General features: G+C 38.3%; 1 protein-coding gene and 2 pseudogenes across 1 annotated transcript; all 3 read left to right on the top strand.

Annotated features, from left to right (window-relative positions):
- Positions 1-14,624, top strand: part of LOC137732897 (uncharacterized protein At4g17910-like) — a 43,320-nt pseudogene extending 28,696 nt beyond the window's left edge.
- LOC137731920 (zinc finger CCCH domain-containing protein 56-like) lies at positions 109-4,172 on the top strand. Its single transcript, XM_068471182.1, has 2 exons — positions 109-1,013; positions 3,550-4,172. The coding sequence occupies exons 1-2, from the start codon at positions 251-253 to the stop codon at positions 3,828-3,830; spliced, it is 1,044 nt and encodes a 347-aa protein (XP_068327283.1). The 5' UTR covers positions 109-250; the 3' UTR covers positions 3,831-4,172.
- LOC137730632 (RING-H2 finger protein ATL29-like) lies at positions 5,146-6,579 on the top strand (annotated as a pseudogene).
- Positions 14,625-19,091: the final 4,467 nt, after the last annotated feature.

Consider the following 19,091-nt stretch of genomic DNA (forward strand, 5'->3'; position numbering starts at 1 on the left):
GTATCTTTCTTTGATCTCTTGTAGTTGTTGTTGTTGCAGTAGTAGTAGTAGGTGGGTCTTGAAATATCCATTTCTCAGATTGTTGGGTTTGTTTTTTGGTTTTTTTTTTTTTCCAATCAAAATTTCAAAAATTTTGATAGAATTTTGGTCAATTTAGCTTGTGGATGTTTTGGTATTAGGGTTTTTATAGAGCAGTCTTGTTTTGTTTCAAGCACTCTACTTTGTTGAGGAATTGTACTTCCAAATTCCAATGGATTATGGTAGAGAGAGCAGTGTAGTCCATCTAATCACCGGGAATAGTAGTGGTGGTGGTGGTGATATTTGGTCTAGTGACCAGGCAGTTTGGGCTACTGAGGATGAGTACCGTGTTTGGAATAATGGTGACGCGTTGGCGGACACCATGTCCAACTCAAATTATGATCAAAGGCAGTCGCAAAGTCGCTCTGGAAGCGAACCCCCAAATAAGAAATCAAGGAACTCCCAAGATGCAACTTCATCTAACCGGTCAAAAGCCATTGGGAAAATGTTCTTCAAAACCAAACTTTGTTGCAAATTCCGTGCTGGGACGTGCCCCTATGTTACCAATTGTAACTTTGCTCATAGCATTGAAGAGCTTCGGAGGCCGCCACCAAATTGGCAAGAAATTGTGGCTGCCCACGAGGAAGAAAAGGCTGTACCTTCAGAGCCTAGGGAAGAGTGCCAAATTCCAATCGTCTCTACAGGTTATGGTGTGGAGACTCCAAGATCCTATAAAGGGAGGCATTGCAAAAAGTTTTATACTGAGGAAGGGTGTCCTTATGGGGATAATTGCACTTTTCTTCATGATGAGCAGTCCAAGAATAGAGAGAGTGTGGCAATAAGTTTAGGTCCTGGAGGGTATGGTGGTGGTGCTGCTGCTGTGAATGGAGCAAATAACAAGCCATCAAACTGGAAAACAAGGATTTGCAATAAGTGGGAATTGACAGGATATTGCCCATTTGGAAGCAAATGCCATTTTGCTCATGGTGTAGCAGGTATGATTTATATACTTTTTCCATTTTTGCTTTAGATAACGGAAAAGAATTGATGTTGATTCTGTATATAGGCTAGTGTTGTCTTTATAGCTCCAGTTTGAAGATTCAGCAATATTCCATGCTGTAATAGGTATCTGATTTGAGGATGAGAATAATTTAATTTTTATAGTTCCTTCATGTTGTCATTTGTCCATGTACATTTTCATAGAGCTAGCTGTCTTGCTTGGGCTTCCATTCTAGGACTTAAGAAATACTGGTTTCAGTTTCTTTACATGGATGCTTGATGTTCTCAACTTCTGTTGCCCCAAATAAGTAAGACATTGAGCTAACTCTAAAGAATTGTTGTAAAATTATAATTTCATACATCATTTATGTCCACGCCTGTTCTTGTTTTGCTCTTGATTTTGCAAAGTACTTGAGTATGTTAAGTGATTCAATTATGATCAACTACTATTTAAGTTTATTTTCCAATAGTTTCAAAATCATCGTACTGGTTTACTTCTTGTTTTGGTGCATCATTAACAAAGACTTTGTTACCTGTGTTTCTCCCCTGCAAAAAGGAAACCTTAACACAGGAATGTTTCTTTTAACAAAGGAATGTTTCTTTTTCATCATAAGACAAAGATGCTTGTCAACAGCTTTCTTTGTTCTGTTGTCTTTCATAGAGAGCCTGGGAAAGCCCAATTCCGATGTTAGGACAGAGGTTCTGGATTGCAAGAACATAAGACTTTATTCGAAGCCGCTCATCCCGTCTTTTATTTGAGCCAATCTATAGTGGAATTTAGAGGAATAGTTCCTGTAGCAGAAATATGCTGTTGAATTATTGCTTACTTGTTCACCTGTGTTATTGATTATGACAGGAAAAAGTGAACTCATTATGGTGGCGGGAAGAAATCTCCCATAATCTCTTCTATCTTTCATTTTTCTTAACCATCTGTGGCCTTGAACCAAGATTTTATTGAAGTTGCCTATGCTGATTTGGACAACTGGATAGTTTGTCCGTTTCTTAATTATTATTATAATTTACATGGGTATGATTAGAGAATACCAAGGAAGAAGGTCAGCTGAATAATACCATTAGGATTCCAGCAGCGGAGTTGATGTTACTATCACTAGATCGAACAATCTGCAAGTCATCAGGGGGAGTCTAGGGCTGTTCTCCAACCCACTGAAAAACCTTAACAAAGAGGTTGGTACAGAACAACCAGTCCAAAAGAGGCTTACATCTGACTAAGAAGGCCACTCGTATTATCATAATGATTAATAAAATCATCTTTTATTGTAGGCTAGGGAAGTTCCTAGTTAGAAGCTCTATTCCATTTTTTCATTCAAACATGCCACCTGAGCCTCTGTAAGTTTAGAAGAAACAAAGATTTTGACATAATTAGCGGTAGAGAATGAGATGGTGTATCGAATCTAGACTGCTGACACAGATATTTGTGGAATTCTTATTGTCTGGATCTGCCTCTGAGCATGTATATGTGTGAGAGGACTTTATAAAAAAATATAAGTGATATAAGTTTCTAACTCCTATCATGTCTTTAATGAGGGAGAAGACAAATCCAGACTCTCTCATACCTTCAGTGGAAATTTCTCAGAAACACGGGGCATATTCCCACTGTTAAAGTTTAAAACAATTATTGGTTCACAATTGTAACAGCTTAGGGTTTTGGGATCTGGTTGTCTAGCATGGTACTAGAGCATCGGTAGTAGGAGGTCATTGGTTCAAAATCCAATCCCCATTCTTACTTCATTGTAGGATTGAAAGGTGCAGGGTGGGGCTGGACCTATGTTTCTCTGCCTCTCCACATGCAGAATGGGGACATTCCTATGAACTTAAGGTTTTGGGTAGTGGTAAACCAACAATGTATGTCACCTGACCGACTGTACAGATGGCGACAAATTCAAATTAGCAACCAGCTTAAGAGAGATGTGGCCAGCCCACACTTATGAGCTGATCAACTTTTTCTTATTGGTGGTTTGACTTGTGCATTGAAGTCTAGGGAAATATCGTGCATCTTCCATGAGGAAAGGCACAATGGAATTTACCCTCAAAATATAAAGCTTAAGCAAGGATCATGTAGATGCATACTATTGTCGTACAACTTGATCCAGTTTGGCTACACGGTGCTGTCACTGTTGTATTATGAGTAATGATACTAGATTGTGCATTTGTTTGTTTACTTGTTTTCTCTAATTTTTAGTTTATTGGCTACTGAACTATCGGTACAAGTTCTGGCTGAATAATGAAAGATTAGAAAGTGTTCATAAAAATTGGCATGGTGATGTTCCTGTTAAGGTTGCAAGTATTCAGGGTTAGTTGACAATAAATGCAAATATGCTCTTATGAGAACGCACTTGACAACATCTGTTCGACTTCAACTTTTCTGCCGCGGAAGAGTAGCATGCTAATGTATTGTCTGGAATCTGAGGACTATATTTTTGTTTCAGTTCGAACTTATGTGCAATATCTATCATGACTAATCGTATAGTGCTTTCAGTATCTGACTTTGAAATCCCGAAATTCTGACTGCAGAATTACACCGGTATGGTGGTGGGCTTGTGGAGGGAGAAACTAGAGATTCTTCTTCAGTCGCTCCTGACAATAAGCAGGGAGTAGTGCCTTTAAAAACTCCAGGAGATGCTGTGGTAGTATCGGTCCCTCTAGTCTCATATTCTGATGTTTATCACCTTGGAGTTCCGTCACAAAGATCATCTATCGTAATTCAGAGATCAGGGCCGAGAGCCCATCAGAAATGGAAGGGACCAGACAAAATCAGTAGGATATACGGTGACTGGATTGATGACATCGAATAGAATTTGCGATTGCTCGCCTGCAATGCACTGCGGTCACTTACATAAATTAGATAGAAAACTAGATACCTAGTCTTTGTAAGAGATTACGGTATCATCATGTAGCTGTAACATTTCTGTAAAAGTTTCTGTATCCTCGCTTCGAGTTCAGGTTAATCGCGGGCTTGTTAAGTCGCATCCGATGTGTGTTTCATGTGAGAATTTTGTTGTTACAAATAGAACTTGAAGCTTTGTATCACTCTCCTAGTCTTAGTCTTCCTTGTTACCATATATAATTATGTGACGACCCTCTTTGTCCGAAAGAGACGATGGTCCTTATTTTGTACCACTTTGTTCGAACTGTCAGTTCCCTATTCTCGAATTAGTCATAGTATTTGTATCTAGTCTTCTGCCTTTGAGGTTCTTTTGTACTGTTTGAAACTTTATTCTCTCGTATGATGCAAAATAATATGACTGGATTTTTCTTTCTTATTCGATGAATGGCCAGGCGAGATTCGAATTTGGGACTCCAACATTGGAAAGAGAAGTGCTAACGCTGCACCAAGGGCCAAATATGGCATTGAAATATACGGGTGGCTAGATAGTGTTATTTGGACAACCATTTTTATCTTCTATACATCCTTGTTAATTTTTTGCCATTGTCTTTTTTACTTTTGATTTGACGTTTGGAAATTAAGAAGGGTGTGAAAAGAAGAAATGAGCGTGAATAATACTATCCTATATATATGGATCTAGATCGAGAGACATTTTTCGACACACTTTTTTGGGGTTTTCATTTCGTAATTTTTCAAGAATTCGAACTGTTCATATTTCAATTTTTCTTGCAAAAAAATAGACAAATATAAAATCATTAAAAATATTCATTTCTAGTAAAGAAAATAGACGTATACATATTTATACAAAGACCACAATGAATGAGTGGGCCCTAAGAATATCAAAATATGAGTTCCCCGATTCTGACACACACATATATGTATGCATGTGTTAGGATACAAAGACACTCTCTTGACATACATTTTAAAACATGTTTTTATGGAATCCACTCTATAATGTATTTCATCAATCCTAACCCTATTTGTGTGTGTGTGTGTTATTGATGAAGAAATTGGTGGTTTGGAATAATAGTGAAGAGAATAATTCGCTGAGCCCTATCCTTCTCTCAAGGGCTCGCTCAAATTAAGCTCAGAAGTTTTGGTTCTTACCAGAGACTTCCACATCTCCAGCCAACATACCAAATTAAGGCAACAATTTTGTCTGCTCACAAAAACATGAGGAGATGCATTGACAACATGCATGCCTCCTTGTTTCTCTCTTGCCAATGACTGACTGGAGGAAGCAATCCAACACACACAAAGTTAGATCCCAACACTAACACAAACAACATTGCATTCTCTTCTTTGTAGCTCCTTCTCGTCAATATTACTATTACTATTATTGTTGTGTTCCGTCGTCTCGGAATATCCATGCACTAGGGCTGGCCGGAAGTGCAAGCCGATCTCCGGCCACGAGGTTAACATCAAGGTATTGCCGCTCACTCTTTGTTATGCAGGGAATGTCATCATCGACCACGAATACAAATTACTCCCCAGTACCTCAACATGCCGCGTCCCCTCCAATTACCATCCTTCTGACCGTCCTCCTTGTCTTCTTCTTTGCGGGTTTCTTTTCTATTTACTTTTGCAAGTGCTTCATGGATCACATCCTTGCCTCCTTTCAGAGCACACCCTCCGGAGATCTTGTGGGCACGGCGGTTGTACCCAAAGAAGGCCTTGACGTTTCACTCATAGAATCATTTCCAACATTTGAGTACGCAAGCGTCAAAGATTTTCGAATAGAGAAGTACGGCCTAGAATGCGCAATTTGCTTGGTGGAGTTTGAGGACGATAGCATGCTACGCCTCTTGACGGTGTGTTGCCATGTTTTCCACAAGGATTGCATCGATCTTTGGCTCGAGTCTCATAAAACTTGTCCATTTTGCCGTGGAAATCTCGAAGTAGTAGCCCCGAGTTTGGCGGACAAGTCTCCGGTTCTTGCTCATGAGAACCACGCCATGCAAGACATTCATGAAGGGCATGAGTCAGTGCTGTTGGATCTGGATGCTGTCCGCATTGACATTAAAGATGAACAAGGCCAAGATCATCATCATCATCAAGGAAATTATGATAACAGTAGTAACAACAATAACAATATGGTTGCACAAGGTGAACAAAGTAGCAGCAGCACTACTCGAGATCGAGATCAAGATCACGATCAGAATCATGATCGAAACAAAGAGAATGAAACCGAAAGATTTTCGCGGTCGCATTCAACGGGGCACTCCATAGTTAGGCCTAGAGCAGAGGAGGATCGATATACGCTGAGATTGCCAGAACATGTGAAGAAAAAACTTATAAGAGGACATCATAACTGGACGGGAAGTTGTACTACATTTGGGGAGTTTTCTCGCCAAAGAGACAATGCGGGTGCTTCCTGCTTTGGAGAGGCCTCTGGCTCCGCAGGTGGAGGAGACATTAACAATGCCCAAAATGAAATTACAAAGATAGGCCGAGGCCTAAAAACGTCTGTTACATTAAATCATCTTTCAAAAGGGGCCTATTACGAACATAACGGCCACGAAATACATTTAGCCTCAATCAAAGTTGTTTCCTAGATCAACAACACGGTCTGCCACCATATTACGTTCTTTGTTGTCTGTAGATATTCTGGATACTGCATTTCTATTTGTGACTAATATAATCTTGACATCCCAATATGAAAGCTATGGTAAAATTTATCGTCTTTAGTCTTGATGAATTTGTACTTACAAAATAATTAAACACACCTTTGATCAAAGATCAAAGTCATGCGCCCATGGAGTTAGAGAGGGGGGGGGGGGGGAGTTGGCCAATAGATCTCTGATTCTTGAGTCTGTTTTTCTAAAAATAGGGAGTTTAAGGCTTAAGTTTCTATCATAATTCAACTCTACATTTGCCCAAATCTACATTTACGATACTCAAAATGATCCAAAAATATCATCAAAACTTGACAAAGAAATAATTTATGGGCTCATTAAAATGTTCGATGTCTGTAGTTAGTTGGTTCAATTATTTAGGGTAGCAAGGGACAAGGTTAATGAAGGGTCTGTGAGTTCTTTGCGCTTGCGTTTGCATGGCATATAGAACAATTGTGATGCGCAATATAATATACGCTGGCGTGTGAGAGGATAGGTGGGTTAATAGTTGGGGATATTGGTCAATTTCACACTGAAAGAGATATTATTGTAGAACATAGGACAATCGGGCTGCAAAGGATAACAAAGTTGCATCCTAAACACAAGGCTCTCCAATATCCTCTTCTTTCCTCATCCTAAATACATGGGCATTCCTTGGAATCCAGATTTCAGAGGGAAAAAACCCAAGACTGGAGGGGTATCTATGAAAGCATTTCTAGGTTACTAAATTCAGGATAGGCCAACTTAGAAAAACACCCTACTAAAGGGGGGCAAATTGTTTCAACAATATTTAGCTAATGCATATGCCACGCTTGAAGAAGATATGCTTGATTTCATTAGATCAAATCAAACTTCTTTGAGAATTGAGAGTCTTAGGGGAATTCATGAAGCACTTAAAAAATGAAAATGCAAGTGGTTGAAACATTGGCAAGAGAATTATCCTGCCAACTTCTTTTACTAGCATCAAAGTTCTAAAAGACGCTAGGTGTTAGTCGGGTGGTGGGTTCGGGTCTAATGCCTAGATAGACTAGGTGAATTTAAGTAAATCTATCATATTTCGTGTAAATAAATATTTGCTTATACTTAAAAATATATATAATTTCATCATAAACTACAAAATAGAATGAAATATATATTATGAAGTATTGTAACATAATGAAAACATGGGGAACAAGGATATGAAGTGTGTTTATTTAAGTATGTAACTAGTCTCTTACAATTTATTAAAATAAAATAAAATACAAAATGAAAGTTATCTATTTTCTATCTAAGTGAGTCGTGACCTAGGCGGGCGCCTCAATGGGTCTATGTGCCCTTTCTTAATTTTCAAATGCCTAGGCAATAATCGGGACGGTAGCCAGCTGCCTAGCACCCAAGCAGGGACTAGGCAGATAATTTTTAGAACAATGTTTGGCAGTGTTAGATACATGATCAATAATTATCAGGATGTTTTGGTTATATTTCGTCATTTTGGAAATCCTGTTTTATTTATGACCTTTGCTTGCAATGCTAAGTGGCTTGAAATTGTCGAAGATCTTCGTCAAACCCCTGGAAGTAGGGTCGAGTGACGCGCCCTGACCTGGAATGTCCACTAGGGCTCCGAATCGAGCTGTGCTGGCCGACACCTGGAAGGTGAAGAAGCCATAAAGTGTGATAATGTGCACAATGTGAATAAATTTAAACCTAAAAGTACCTATATACACGAGTGCGCGATGAGCGGGTATGGACCCAGTTCACACATGATACAGAGCATAAGTAAAGTACAATAAGGTAAGATAATAATTATATCATCATAAAGAGCCACCTGAACTGGGGAGTGCCACAAATCCTCGCCGATACGGAACTTTGCTACTAGAACCTGGAGGGGTGCAAAATAGAAAGTGTGAGTGGGCAAAACAAAGATTTTCAGAATCATTTCAATTATCAAAGGTAGTAAACCCTCGCCGTAAAACCTGTATAGTTCCATAAAATCATACTACATATAAGTATGTAATTAAATGTATATTAACAGTAAATCCAGAAGTATAACTACACAACATCTCATTAGCAATATAAATAATCATGTGCTTAATAACTCATACTAGCTCGCAAGTCGGAGTCACTTATGGTGACCTGTACGATTGCACTCATATCTTCTCAATCAATGCTAGCACATAAGTCGGAGTCACCTATAGTGACCTGTACGACTTATCCATATCTCATCAATCAGTGCTATCACATAAGTTGGAGTCACTTATAGTGACCTATACGACTCATCATTATCTCATCAATCAGTGATATCGCATAAGTCAGAGTCACCTATAGTGACCTGTACGACTTATCCATATCTCATCAATCAGTGCGATCCCATAAGTCGGAGTCACCTATAATGACCTGTACGACTCATCAATATCTCATCAATTAGTGCTAGCGCATAAGTCGGAGTCACCTATAGTGACTTGTACGACTTATCCATATCTCATCAATCAGTGCTAGCACATAAGTCAGAGTCACCTATAGTGACCTGTACAACTTAATCTATAGCTCATCAAACATCTCTGCACATGTGTCGGAACCACCTCTAGTGGTCTGTATGACAGGACTGGGTGTAAATAAGTACGCTCAAGTGCTACGATCACGTGAAGACTGTGCGAATAATCGCGGGTTACCTACGAGTCGGAACCACCTATAGTGGTCTGTACGACAGCTTGTGCACCTACCTTGAGTCCAAGGTGAGCGTAAGGTGCGGGAGGTGAACATCACATGAAGGATTGTGCCTTGGCCACGGACGGGAGCACTAACACCAGGGTGTAGGTTTATGAGCTCTCAATTCATCTTAATATAACATGTACAACTCATGGGCAACCTGTACAACAGTGTCAGAGTTGCCTAACATTGCAACTTGTACAACAATGTCGAAGTTGCCTATTATTGCAACCTGTACGACAATGTCGGAGTTGCCTAACACATAAATGTAGTCATGCCATAACTCCATCAATTCAACTAATACCATAAACTCACCTGAGCTTACCTGGGTGTCCTGCGTTCACCTTTGCACTTCAAAGCATTCACAATAATTATGTGCAGGTAATATACATATGGATATACCATGATGCAATCTAATACTCAACCATGTCATAACATTTTCAATTATATACATATATATAATATGACATAAAATGCATAAGCTGTAACGCCCTACTCCCGAACTATTTATTTTCGGGGATAATCATCGGTGATAAGCCCAACTAGACACTAGTTTAATTAACTATCATTACTTACGTTTCCTTACTTTAATTTCTTGAATCTTCACACATTGATTTATAACCAACATTTAACCACCAACACATAAGGTTCAATCTCACATTTTACACCAATGTCCCTCACATTGTTCAATTCCCCAAACAAGGCTATTGTCTCAATTATTTAATCTCACTTCTTGTATGGCTGCATCTAACGTCTCGCTAGACTGCCTACGTACCCTAAACAGGGATCAAGCCATTCGTAGTTCATGCATATACTTCTAAACATTCACAGTAATTATATGTAGGTAATATGCATAAATCAACTTAAAAATGTTTGTGGAATTATCAATCATGTATATATATACAGTAGAAAGGAAAAGACCCACTCACCTGAGGTCCGCGCTACGACTCCCTAGCTCGAATATTGAGACATCACGAACTAATGTCGCCTAGAACAATTATTAAATCATGTCTCAGAGTTCTTACCTATAGAATACATAATTTACATAAAATACATCCCTACGTAATTCAATTCAGAAGATCCTCATCAGGGATTTCCAATCCGTTACTTCCAAAGATCCACATTATGTTCCTAGAACAACATCCTAATGTTTCATTACGATCCAACGGTCGGATCTCTGCCAATTGCCAAAATCAAGTAGCGGTCAACATTTTATTTTATGAACTTACAAATCCACTTCGGGAAGATCCGTATGTTGAATTCCCGATCCATACGTTTCTATGGTCCTCAGATATTACGTAATATAATGTATTAAAGTTTGGTGATGATCCAACAGTCGAATCGTTGATTCACACTTTTACCAATTAATGTATTGTAGAGAATTTAGGTTCCAACCATCAACCTATGTCATAAAATTACCAAAATTGAGCTCAAGGCATCTAATTTAGCTTAAGAGTGACATCGACAGCCCCCTGGCCACGCGCCGCCGTGGGTGACGGTCGGCCACGTTGACTCGTTGAAAAAATCCAACTATTTCCAAAAATTACCAAAATTTACAGGAATGAAAATCTCAATGAGTAGAGCAACTTTCATACCCGTGACCAAGGCCAATTTGGCCATGAAGAGCTCCAATTTCACTAAAATCCACGGGAAACCCTAGAATGGGTGTTCTTCAATTCGACATCCTCGGTGTTCCAATGTCTTCACCACTACTTGGGATTTGTCCTTGGGTTCTAGGGGAGTGTTCTAGTGGTGGTAATTGAAGGAAATGGTTTTACAATTGTTGGATTTTGAACATGGTTCCTCGCAGCACCCACAAGTGTTTTTCACCAAATTACAATCAAATCCCTTCCAAATTTGGGTGGAAATGGAAGAGGAAAGGACTAGGTAATGATTGGGAGTGGTGCCTTGATCCAATTCGTGGGAAATCCCGTGGAAAACCACCGGAAAATATGGAGAGATGGGTGCACGGGTCATGCGGGTTGGGGAACCTGTTTCGATCTTTCCCCCGTTTCTCCCCCTTCTCCTTTCCCTCATTTCTTTCTTTCTGATTGGCCATCCTTTCCTAACTCCTAAGATATTCTTTTCTCTTGCATATCTTTTTGAAAGTTTAGACAAACAGCAATAAAAAAAAGTTCAGAGAATAATGTGTTTCGGAATAATGGAAATATATGGAGGTTTGAGTGTTCCTCCAAAACTAGCAGCACCCTAATGGAACAAATATCGTAAGACTAGTCTCTTGAAGGTCCCAACTTCCAAGAAATCCTGGGATTATGTTTAAATATTATCATCATTTTTATTGACTCTTTAATGGTTTGTTTTTTCCTATAGTTTTATATATTTTTGTTTGCATGATATGATCTTGAATGGTATAAACGGACTGCAGTGTCGTCCTGTCGTAGTCTGAAAATATGTTGTTGATGGCATGCTGTTTGTTTATGCTTTTTAAGGTCATGGAAGACTGCTATTCAATGTGCTAGTCCACTAATCATCCTTGGGTTTGTCCATCTTCTGTCTACGACAGGCGTGGACTATCAGGTAGGTTTATGATATCAGGGATTATCAGGTCAATTTGGTATGTACATTGTTGTCATGTCTAGTTTTCAGTTTAAGCCAATTTGACAATGAAGGGTGACCTTTCTATTCAGCTTCTATTGTAATAAGTCATTCCGTTTAAACACTGAAGTGCATTGTGATCATTTCAATACTTGTGTTCAATAGGCTATTCTATGCTGCATTAATCTCTTTTTGATGTCATGTTATGTTTACATATTGTAGGTTCATGTGGCTGAATATGGAGTGCATTGGAATTTCTTTTTCACACTTTCTGGGGTATCAATTCTTACATCCATAATTAATGTTCCCGCACAGTATTCTGGCATTCTTGGTTCATTAATTCTAGTAGGTATAATCTTATTGTGCAATGTTGTTTTTGGTGTATGCGGTTTATTACTTTTATCCTTTGAGTAGATATAAGACTATTCTTTAGCCTAATTGGTTTTCTATCCCCCAGGTTACCAAGTTTGCTTGATGCATGGGTTAAACTCATATCTGCTTTCTAATGAAAGGGGAGCTGATATAATCAGCCAAAATAAGGAGGGGTTTTTTAGCATATTTGGTAAGTGCTTGAGCTTGAATATTTTTCAAGCTTATTCTATCTTCTGAATAATTTGGACTCTCTGTCAAGTTCAAAGCACAAATTTCTTTATACACCAATAAAAGAAGATGGGATCCATTTATTTAGTCAAGTTGTTAATGTTCTCAAATCTCATGACAGAGTTTGCTTAACAAAATATTCATTTTTTTGTTCTGATCATAACTGATATAGGTTGGATCATGCTGTAAGAGATATAAGCTTCCCTTTCCATAATGATGTATCATACGAAGTAATTGCACCAAAGAAAACATCACACACGTTCCATTTTATTGCATACTTTCTTTTGGAAAAGCAGCTGATTTAGTGTTATCTTCGCGGTGTATAGGGTTGATGACCCAAGTAAAGTTGTAGCATGATAACCAAATGAATGCTGCACCCAGATTACTTCTTAGGAAGACTCTAAATCGTAATCTCTGCATATATACAATATGATCATGACGTTTCTCTATGCTTATATATTGAGAGATAAAAGTGATAACAGACAGTAGTATCTCAAGATTGATACTATTGTCTGCACCAAGATTGATGTCCCCAGAACACATTCAGTTTACACTGTTAAGTTCTGCATACCAGGAGAAAGTACTCTAGATTCAGAGTATAGCAGTTAATGGTTAAGTCGTGTTTGTAATTAATGGAATTTGGTGCTTGGAGCTAAGACTAGTATCTTGCAACTGAGTTGCCGCTTTTAGATTTACTCATTATTAAGAAAATGTACAACAACAACAACAACAAAGCATTATTAAGAAAATCTAGAGGATTTAAAATCTGAATTGAAAAGGAGACGAAGTATGTGCTTGCATTATAAGTATATTTAGCCGGACTTCCAAATTAAATCAAAATACCATATGAAAGTATGTCAATTGTTCTTTTTAATACAATACCCAAGTTATATCTTTTAGGCATTTTAGCCAAAATGGTCCTTGAAATTGGCATAAGTCCTTAATTTGGTCCATGAGATTTGAAATTAATAGAAGTGGTCCCTGAGTTTGTCAAAATCTTTGTTAAATATGGACCAATATGAAAAAAATACCCTCAATTTAATAAACAATGTGCCAAAATGATTTGACAAAATTGAGGGTACTTTTGTCATTTTCTCTTTATTTAACCGAGATTTTTCACAAAATGATTGACGGTGGACAAACTCAGGGACCAATTCTATCGATTTTAAATCTTAGGAACCAAAGTGATGAGTCATGCCAATCTCATGGACCATTTTGGCTAAAACCTATCTTATATAATGGTATCCCCTTTGAATATGGAGGTTGAAATTTATCATGTAATAAACGATGTCACTAAAATTATCTAGCATCATTGTTATGATCATCACCATTTCCACTAAGCTCATTTAATCCCCTCTCTATATTTCCTAGTGTTATCTGTAACTCAAACAACAAAGTGGGAATTGGTTTCATAAGTTGGCCGTAATGCAGTTGGGTTGCATTTAGCCATATGATGTAATTCATTGAATGACCTAATTGTGGGTATTTGGGGAACGTAAACATCTCTGATATAGCTGGAAAGAACGCCATCTTCTGCTGCGAGGTGAACTGCTGAACAATTGGCATATATTCTTTACAAAACCAATTAGGTTAAACAGAAAAACAGTACAAAAATGCAAGTGTGTTGTTTGCAGATTTTCTTCTTATTGCTTAAAGTAGTTTATTGTTTTCATTCCCAGGATATTGGGGTATGTACCTTGTTGGATGTAAAATGTTTAAATGGCATGCCCCCTTCTGAAATTGTCGTTGTAATGGATTAATGTTCGTGATTGAAAATGTCCTCATTCATCTTTAGAATATGTTTATCTGTAGAAAACAACAGTTGTACAGAAGACTAACCTCCTTTCAGTTTAACTCCTACTCAAGTTGTCACTCCTTTTTCAGGTGTTGGCAATACTGCTGGTCTCTGATTTTCTCCCCGGAAGTAAAACTTCTGCGATTGAAGAAGCGTATAATCGCAATTTGCTCGGGACGTTTCTTCTGGTATGCTACAGCAAACTTTTTCAAGCTTCTTGCGCCAACCATTAAATGATTGTCTGGTTCAATCAACATTTCTCATGCTTAAAACAATCTCATACTGCTTTTTCGTGCCGGCGAATTTGCTCACGGGTTTGGTGAACTTGATGGTGGATGCCCTGTTTGCATCGGCAGTCAAAGCCCGTTTTATATTAATTGCCTATACATTTTCGCTGACTTTCATCGTTGGTTTCCTAGATTTTTGGGGCATCCGGTTGAAATTTTGGTAGGTCGGAATTGGAAATCTAATCAGTTAAGGACATGATATCAATGTAATCATCAGAAATTCGTACAAAATTGTTGCTCTCTTGATTACAATGATTTTTTTTTTCTTTCTCCCGAGCCACCTATGTGTACAACCGAGGACCCAACTCTCTCTCTCTCTCTTTCTCTCTCTCTCTCTCTCTCTCTCTCTCTCTCTCTCTCTCTCTCTCTCTCTCTCTCTCTCATGGATAGCATTTGACCGACCCTATTGGCACTCTTCATAGTGGTTAAGTTGAGTGTGATAGCAACAAAAAAGAATCAATCACCGCGAGTTTGATTAGTATTACACTATGCTACTATGGCGTGAGTTTGACAAAGATGAGTTATACATTAAGTGTGGGATTCGTCTCTTTTCGTTTATTTTGTATGTATCACACTAATGAATTTAATATAGTGAAATAAAAATCGCTCTTAAAGCAGATTTTTTGGCACATTGTAAGAATTTGATTCTTACATTATTGATATCACACTCATTTTTTCGGCCCCACTGTGGAAATGTCCTTCTGCAGTGCTAGAATGAAGACCTAAAATATGAAAGCTTCGTATCCTCATTTTACATTACGGAGTAGGTCTAAATAAGTAGTTACTGTTGTAGTAACATACTCATTGATTAGCGTAGTTGTGGGCTTAAAAAATCAGTCGGTTAGCATTTATTGAACTCATAGTAGGTAAAAAAAAAGGAGTGAGATACTAATATATTGGACTCATAGGAATTACACTTAAATAGTGGGTCAAAAATTTATGTAATACCAATATAATGAACATGCACTAATGTAGCAGTAGTATTATAAGGTATGCCACTCAGTTACCTGATTCTTAGAATAGGTATTTGTAACGACTCCGAAATTTCTAATTCGGAAGCTAATTACTAAGATAGGCCCCAAATTCATTTTCTTAGCAATTTCACTAAAAGATCAATCTTAGGTATTTTATTATGGCTGCATCTAACCTTCTCGTTGGACTACCTATGTACCCTACTAAGGGATCAAGCCATTTGTTGTTCACATTATGCTTCTAGAACAACATATTAAAATTTCATTTTGATCCAACAATCGGATCTCCACCAATCACAACATTCAAGGGGCGGTCAACGTTTTAATTTACTAACTTGCAAATCCAAGTTGGGAAGATCCGAACGCCGGATTCTCGATCCATAAGTCTCTAAGGCCCTCAAATATTATGTACTATAATGTTTCAAAGTTTGGTGATGATCCAACGGTTGAATGGTCGTCAATTACGAAAAATTGTATGGCAGTACAATTCTCCGAAAAATTTGAATATTCAAATCATCATATCAAATTTCAACGAACGGACTTTGGATATGGGCTCAGGACATCAAGAATGTCCCGCTGTCCAAAATCCATGAAAACAGATTCTCCACCACGTGCCGCCACACGTGGTGGTTTCCAGCAACCGGAAACCCACTTTTTCATCTAACTCCAAATTCTACCAAAATTTATAGGAAGATAGAGCTCAACAAGAGGAACAAGTTTTATACCTACCACGAAGTCCAAAAGTGGACGGAAGAGGGTCAATTCCGCTGATAAAGTCGACGGGTGCCTAAAGCTTCCTGGTGTCGATTCGTCGCCTACGGTGGTCTAATGGGATCAAAGCTGGTTGGGATTTACTCCTGGGATGATGGGCTACAAAACCCAAGTGGTGGCATTGGCCATCGCTTTGCCGATTCACCAGAAAAATGAGAAGGGTGGCCGGAGCACCATTGGTTTTCATCGGTTTTTATGGCCACACACCGCCACATACAATGGTTAATCAAGGTGGTTCTTGGTGAGCTTCAAGATGGTGGTGGTGGTGTTGAAAAATTCCACTGGGGTTGGCCGGAATCGATCTTAGAAAATGGGAGGTCGGGGGAGGTCAAATGGGGGTTTTTCTGGGCTCCCTGGGCCTCTGAACCCGGTTTCTATATATGGAAACCTGCTAATATAGGCAGATAGACTTTGGAAACCTACTACTAATAGTAAGTTCACATGTCTAAAAGGTCTCACTACTTCCGAGGCTCGTAACTTCTTCGTTCTAACTCGGAATTAAGAACGGTTTACACCTACACGCTCGTAGGGTCGTCCTCTATTCAAATATGCCAAGAAATACGATAAAATATATGAGGATAAAATACATCCTCGTATAATTAAGTTAAGTCAACAAGGGACATTTTCGTCATTTCACTTTCCAATAAAACAAATTCCACATAATCATATATTTTAAATTTTTCAGGGTATTACATTCGACCCTCATTAACATAAATCTCATCCTCGAGATTTCTTCCCTCAAGTAACGAAAAAGGAATGAAAGCTAATTCCACTATTCCACTTATCGTGAATAAAATCATAACCTCAGCCTACGATTTTATTCAAGCCCCAGAAATAAATACTTCCACGAAGTAATCATTTATACTCAGGTTTCCTACCACCCTCATTAGTATAATAAATATCGAAAAATCTAGCCATGCACATTGGCAAAATAAATATCATCATCAAGCCACAATCCTCATGGCCTAAATAAATACTAGATTATTAAACCACATTTACCATTTGTTAGATAATCACAAACATTGGTAAAACCACTTACCATCATTGGCTATACCAAACATCAGAAAATTTTGCCATATTCATCCTTGGCAAAACAAATATCATAAATTCCAACCAAACCATCATCATTGGCCAAATAAATACCAAAATACCAAGCCATAATCATCAGTGGCTAAGTGAATATCACAATTTCATGCCAAACCATTAAAATTGGCAAATCAAATATAAGAAATTCCCACCAAATCATTGGAATTTCAATTCACAATCATTGGTGAAATCACTTACCATTATTGGCTATACACAGCCGTCACCATGATTCCCTCTCAGAACTCGGGTGCCAACATAATCCAACCTGATGACCGGTCCCGCGGCCGATTACCCTCACTTCAATTTGACCACAACAGAAAGAAGTAGGGTAACGAGAATGTCCATTTAATCCTACATTCTAGAACCAAGTACCCTCCCCACGGGATACGGTACATTTCCAGCCATGTAGGCCTCCAAAAGTTTAGGGGATCGAAACCCAAGGTAGCGCATGGTGCCCCTCAATCCTAGTGCCTCTCAATCCAAGATTGTCCATTTTCCAATGGCCATACCACATAGACTATCCCGCAGGAATAGCCCGACCGTATAACACCCTTTGAAGGTTTAGGGGATCGAAACCCAGGGGAACCTTACAGTCCCTTTCACTCTCAGGTCATCAAAATCATCTAGGAAACCTGCATTTACAATCCACAGGAACCTGTGTTCACAACAACACACATGAGTAATCCAAAATACATATATGTAATCACATATTCATAGAAATTATGATATATGCAACCGCAATGCAAATCATAATTTCCACTAACGAAATTCCATAATCACCATGAAAATTGCACCACAATCACAATGCAGATCATTTATGTATCTCACATATATACATCACATGAATGCCACTTATTCACAAGAAATTATGCTATAATATAATCACAATACACGTGCATTTCACAAAAATGCCACATTAATAGTAGGAATTATGAAATATTGCAATATCAAAACAAATCATAATTCACATAGCACTTTGTTCACAAAAATTATGAAATAATGCATTCATATTGCATAACATGTTTCACAACAATAAGAATTCAAGAACATTCCACACCCGTCAGTGATTCGCAACATATTTGCATTTCACATAAATGCCTCACTATTCATAGAAATCATGAAATAATGCAATCTCAATGCTAAACATAATTCGCACCAATATGAACCCGAGACTATTGCATATGGTAGAGCAGGATCATTTTCTCTAATACCATTATGTAATGACCCGAAATTTCTAATTCGGAAGCTAATTACTAAGATAGGCCCCAAATTCATTTTCTTAGCAAATTTCACTAAAAGATTAATCTCATGCATTTTATTATGGCTGCATCTAACCTTCTCGTTAGACTGTCTACGTACCCTACTAAGGGATCAAGTCATTCATAGTTCACATTACGCTTCTAGAATAACATATCCAACAGTCAGAACTTCGCCAATCACAACATTCAAGTGATGGTCGACGTTTTAATTTACTAACTTGCAAATCCAATTCGGGAAGATCCATATGTCGGATTCCCAATCCGTAAGTTCTTAAGGTCCTTAAATATTATGCACTATAATGTCTCAAAGTTTGGTGATGATCCAACAGTCGAAAAATCGTACGACAGTACAATTATCCGAAAATTTTGAATATTCGAATCATCGTATCAAATTTCAACGAACGGACTTTGGATATGGGCTCAGGAGATCAAGAATGTCCCGCTGTCCAAAATCCATGAAAACAGATTCTCCACCACGCGCCGCCGCACGTGGTGGTTTCCAGCAACCGGAAACCCACTTTTTCGTCTAACTCAAAATTCTACC

This window comes from Pyrus communis, chromosome 4 (assembly GCF_963583255.1).
Source record: "Pyrus communis chromosome 4, drPyrComm1.1, whole genome shotgun sequence".
Classification (NCBI taxonomy): domain Eukaryota; kingdom Viridiplantae; phylum Streptophyta; class Magnoliopsida; order Rosales; family Rosaceae; genus Pyrus; species Pyrus communis.